Here is a 6,000-nt window from a genome sequence, read left to right as displayed (position 1 = left end):
TGAAACACCCATTTCAAGGGCATGTCCTCTTCAGCATAAGGCACCATGACCTCAAGTATTTTGACATATCCAAACTGATCCATGATACCTCGTATGAGATATATAGGCCCAACGCCATAGTAGGAGAAACATGCTCATATCATGATGCTTGCATCACCATGCTTCACTGTGAACTGTGATTTGAATTCAGAGTTTGGGGGTCATCTCACAAACGGGCCCTTGGACCCAAAAAGAACAATTTTACTCATCAGTCAGCAAAATATTCCTCCATTTCTCTTTAGGCCAGTTGATGTGTTCTTTGGCAAATTGTAACCTCTTCTGTACGTCTTTTATTTAACAGAGGGACTTTGCGGGGGATTCTTGCAAATAAATTAGCTTCACACAGGCGTCTTCTAACTTGTAACTTTGGTGCTTCACTGTTCTTGACTGCCTGAGCACATCGGACTAAGCAAATGAGACGTGCTGGAATTAGAAAACATGCAGCACAGGTGCTCTTCTCCAAGAGCATGATTGGACACCCCTGGTCTGCCTTTACAACCATGTCATTACCCCTCTCCCCTATTTTCTTTCATTGGAAGTAAAGGTTGTAAGGGAACATCAACTATGACATTTTGGCCATGTGGCATATTTCTCTGGAAATGATCCAGCACATATGTGCCTCAGTGTTGTGGGCCCGAGGAGCTGGAGAAGGCCATAGGGACGGACAGCCAGACAGACACACACACACTTCACTGTGTTGGACGAAGCAATGTGCAGCACCAGTGCATGCGTCCAGAACAGATGTCTTATTCAGCATTATGCACATGGTGGCATCATTAATGATCAGTTAAACTGGATTTCATTTTGCGCAGCACAATTTTCCACCAGTGACACAAATGTCTCAAAGTTGACCAAAAATAAATAAATAAATAAATAAAATGCAAATACTCTGGATGTGAATTCAGAGATAAAATTAAACTCTCTAATATGCCTCCAGGATGGAGAGTTTCTGAAGAACCTTTCCATAATGTCAAAAAAAAAAAAAAAATCCAGTCCAATTAACAGATTTTATTTTTCGTCCAAGCATAACATCGTGACTGTTGCCATGGTGAAGATGAAGCAGGAATGGCAATTATTTCACCATAGCAGTGTGCAAAGCATTGAAACCAAAGCAGCTTGGAGGAGCTGAATGAGAAACACCAACATGAGACAGAAAGAGGACTTGTCATTTACATGGGTTCATTGGTGGGTTTTATTAGTTCTTACAAAGCGGAGTCCCTGCATAAATGAGACCGTTGCTCCTGTAAGTCAGCAGTGAAGTCAGAATCTGCCGCTCAGAATCACTGAAGAGTTTTGAAGGAAATATTCTGGAGCAATAGTGCAACAAAAGAGAACCGAAGAAAGCCTTCCCAGTTTCCCAACCAAATTCTCTGTTCAAGAAAGGAAAGCAAGAAGGAAGACAGAGAAAAAAAAAAAAAAAACAAAAAAAAAAAAACTGGTATGAGGATCATATCGGAACCATCTTTTTATAAAATCAAGGTTATTTCCCCAGAAGAACAGTGCAAAAAACAAAAACAAAAACACAGTTCATAAACACAATCACTCCTCAAATAGAGCTGCAACAATTGATTGACTAATAAATTACACATTTTGATAATTGATTCTTCATTGGTGTGTTGAATTTTAAATAAATATACAAATTCTCATATTTCAGCTTCTTAAACATATTTTGGGTTATCTTACTATTTTCTTTACTCTTATCTGGCAGTAAACTGAATATTTCTGTGTTGTGGACAAAGACATTTCCAGGCATCATTCCAGGCAAAACTAATAGACATTTTATGGACACACGACTCATTGAATAATCATTTGATAATTTTATCGATTTATAAAAATAGTTTGTTGCAACAATATCCTAAAATAAAAAAGTATGTGAATCCAAAAACAATACAAATTTATCAAATTAAATAACCACATCGATCAAAGGTCACTTGAAAGTAAATCAACAAAGTATGAATGTCATACTGAGCAATAAGGTGACGCACTCATTCAGTGTCCATGCTGAAGTCATGGCACACAAGTAGCACAATTAGGCAATTTATCAGCTATATACACATGCTACTCTACATAAATAGCGTTAAGTGGTGGAAAAAAAAAAAAAAAAAAAAAATTACGATAAATATTTCATTAATAACTGAAAATAACATTTCATGCAATAAATTAGTATCTCCTTCACAATAAGATATGTTAAAGTGGCATTATAAATTATTTAAAAATATATTGATTTAATGCTTGTCTGTGTATGTTTTTATGTGTGGGTACATTCATCACCTGTCCCACAAAGTATAAGCTGCAGGTCTGTGCAAAAAAGAAACATCTCATGATCTCAACCTCAAAAACTTAAGCATTCAGACCTCTGCTCCCCCCGCCCCCACTTTGTTTTACATACGGAAAAACAAAAAGTGTATTGCAGATTACAGACAAACAATGTACTAATTTGTATGAGACAAATATCCAGTGAGACACGTCAGTCCGAGCGTGTGACTCAACACAAACACATCCGCAAGTGTTCAAGAAAATGGGGATTTCGATGGACATAATCCCTAAAATGTCCCCCCTCAAAAGAATGTTAACTTCACAGGTTTCCTGTCTACAGACCATGGAACAAACCCACCAAAATCATAACCTCACTGTTTGAAGTGAAAATAAAAAATAAGAGTTCTACACTTCAGTGAGGTCATCACAAGAAGTAAACTCCAACAAAGAAAACAATGGGAATGTGACAGGGTTTGTGACTGAACGTGGCACAAGAGAAATAAATCTAAAGTCTTTTCTGTTCAGTGACCCCCCACCGACAGGCAGCGGGTACAAACGCTGCTGTTACATCTTCCAGACAGCAGGAATCTCTAGCAGCGAGACTCAGCAAAGCCTTCTTCCAAAGCATGCTCGCTTTTTATGTTGTAGAACTCTTCATCCTCCAAGTCCTGAGTTCAGACGGGCAGAAATTCAGTCAGAGCAATCAACATAACGACAGACACACAAACAGTGTACAAACAGAGAGAGGCACAATACAACCACACTGGAAAAAGAAAAGAAGAAAAAAAGAAAAAAAAAAATCAACATTTTACAAACCCTCAAGTCCCGTAGTCAGATTAAAGTAAAATTAAAGATCAGAAACAGATCTGGTAGACATGTCGCATTAACTTATTTATGAGTTGGAAGACAGTATGATGTATAATGTCGTATAATGAAACGCTGTGTACTGTACCATTAGACACAGATCACAGCATGTTGTGCTCTCTCTGGTCTTCGGTGAACTGAAGCCATACACCTCCCTGATGGAATCAGAATGGACAACAATGAAAACTGATTATGAGGATGAATATAATAATAAAATGCATGACGTCCTAGTCAAAAGGCCTGCAACATTTTTGAACAGTACGTACTAAAATAATCTTAGTGAGGAGCGTATTCAGTAATATAGTTAGCTCCATAAGTAATAAGACAATAATGCCAATCTTATTTTCAGGGAGACAGCGAAGTCTGCATCAGGATGGTGTTCTGCCACAACTACATTAATGGATATATGGGGTTTCCGTGTAACATTTCGAGATGACCCATTTTTACTGGTCATGACAAACCGACCATGTGTTAACTGTCTGCTTTTAGGTTCTGCAGGCTACCACAAAGCAACTGACTTTAAAACAGCTTAAACGGGGTTTGACAAAAGACTTTCAAAGGAGAGCATCTATGAATTGCTTCCTTATTTTTGTAAACCTTTAATGAAAGCATGTCAACAGAAAAAGGCCAGCATAAATATGTTATTAGAGGTGACAATCTTCTTATAGCTTACGTAATTCAAAGTAAAATTAAAGTATCTTCCAATTTCGCCATTGGACTGTAATGAGAAATTTCCTGGTGTATTTCTAACAATAAAAAAAAAAAAAATCATTGTTTGCACATGTCTGACCCTGTAAATTTTGCAACATTAAACATGTATTTGTTGCAGCCAATTCAATTGGAGATCGGGGTATTAAAATAAGCATTGTCCATCTGTTCGCCGGCCGTCCATCTGTTAATGATTGGTGCCTTTACAGTCATACTGACATCTTCTGCATGACGTTCTATTGAGCTGCAACAGCCAACATGGTGGACATCTTGACAGCCATACTGGAATTTCTGTTGTCAGCCATGTGAATATGGTCACTATTAATTATGCTGAGGTCTAGTTTCACTCTATTACTTTAGTAAAAAACAACAAATTGTTCCAGTTTCTAGCAACAAAATCTTTTTATGTCTGTCATCAACCATCAATCCATTTGTTGTCTTTCAGGAAGATAAATGTAACTGTACACAATTGTTTCTTCTGCATTCATCTCTGGAGATGTTCTGAATCATGTATCATGTACTTTAAAATCAGGGATGCAAGTCTGTATGGGGGGTTGATTGTCAATTCTTCAATTCATCCTGATGAATTGAAGAGGATTCCGAATTGATTTGAGGATTCTGAATCCATTCACAAATTTCAAAAATAGATGTTTATAAATGGTAACTGAAGGTGTGAGAACATGGCTACTGTTTTTTTTTTTTTGAGATTCAGTAACATGTTTTTCACTTAAGAAAACTTGGATTCGCTTCACGCTTTCCTCCAAAATAAGGCAGAGACTTTTTGCAATACACAACAGAACAAGATTCACTGAGCACAAGTTCTGGCTGCAACAAGTTTTTATCGTGAAAAGTCGCATGCCATGTTTTCTGGAGTTTTAAAAGTCTCAAAAAAAAAAAAAATCAGCAGTACATTTGCCATTAGAACAATGCACGTGCCAGTTTTTAATATTCTGATGCCCGTGCATCGCAACAAAATGCACATGAAAGTTTTACCTTATACCTGAGTGGAGTGGTAATAGTCCAAAGTGGTGTCAGTCATACATACACTTACACAGGTGGTAGAAGCAGAGGACCTGAAGGGCAACAGCCCCCCTGTGTTTAACAATCAGTGAATGATTTTTTCCTTACCACTATGTGCTTGCTCAGGGGGGTTGGCAAGGTTAGACCTTACCTTTGTGATTTGGAATTACTGTATTATCTCAGAGTGCCCAGGGCATTCCATGCAAAATTCTGTCTGAAGAGGGGTGGACCGATGCACGTTTCAAAGCCCGTTTCAATAAAATGTCTAATTTAATCGCAAATAACTCACCCATTTATGTCAGTCTTTGTCATGTACAAATCCTTTTCTCATTCATTAAATGTGTTCCTTGTCAGCTGATATCTGTCAAGTAAGTTGGAAAGTTGTGTACATGCTCAAAACTTTAAACCGACAGACAGAACTTTCCTGATGGTCGTTTTGTCCTGTACCATTTGTAGGTTACCAGTGGATGTCCAGTCAACGTTATGCTGTGTTCTCATGTTGGCAGCAGAAAAATAAATGGTCACAGAAGAATTCTGCAAGAGACCATGTAAAGCGCACCACACACCAGCAGTCAGTGTACGAGGTCTGTGAGAAAAGTAAAGGACCTTATTATTTTTTTTAAAAAACCATATGGATTTGAATCACGTGTGATTACATCAGACATGCTTGAACCCTCGTGGGCATGCGAGAGTTTTTTCATGCCTGTCGGTTACATCATTCGCCTGTGGGCAGTCTGAGTGAGGAGTGGCCCACCCTCTCGTCGATTTTTTCATTGTTTAGGAATGGCTCAGAGACTGCTGCTTTGTTTGATAAAAAGTTTTTCAAAACCTGTAAGGCACAACTGAGTGGACACCATTCAATAAATTCAGCTGGTTTTCAGTAAAAATTTTAACGGCTGATGAGAGATTTTGGTCTGTAAGTGTCGCTTTAAGGACGGCCCACGGCACCTGATGGCAATCTGCGCTCCGAGGAGGCGTCGTCTCGCTGTTTCGAGGTGAAAACTTCCTAATTTCAGGCTCTGTGGACCCAAGACGTCGTGAGATAACAGAGAACTTTCAGAAGAATTCGGGATCAGGAGTTTATCCAGACATTCCACTGTTAAATTATTTTGT

The 6,000-nt window shown here is 38.4% G+C and overlaps 1 protein-coding gene across 1 annotated transcript in view; it reads right to left on the bottom strand.

Moving 5' to 3' along the window:
* Positions 1 to 1,197: 1,197 nt before the first annotated feature.
* Positions 1,198 to 6,000, bottom strand: part of mpzl3 (myelin protein zero-like 3) — an 85,826-nt gene continuing 81,023 nt past the window's right edge. Inside the window, exons 5-6 of the mRNA XM_034167916.1 lie at positions 3,248 to 3,314; positions 1,198 to 2,963 (exon numbers count right to left, since the gene is read on the bottom strand). Coding sequence (XP_034023807.1) covers positions 2,886 to 2,963; positions 3,248 to 3,314 — 145 coding nt within the window. The 3' untranslated portion in view covers positions 1,198 to 2,885. The remainder of the gene's footprint in view (positions 2,964 to 3,247; positions 3,315 to 6,000) is intronic.

The sequence above is a fragment of the Thalassophryne amazonica genome, chromosome 4 (genome assembly GCF_902500255.1).
Source record: "Thalassophryne amazonica chromosome 4, fThaAma1.1, whole genome shotgun sequence".
Taxonomy (NCBI): Eukaryota; Metazoa; Chordata; class Actinopteri; order Batrachoidiformes; family Batrachoididae; genus Thalassophryne; species Thalassophryne amazonica.
This window is presented reverse-complemented; position numbering and strand designations above follow the sequence as displayed.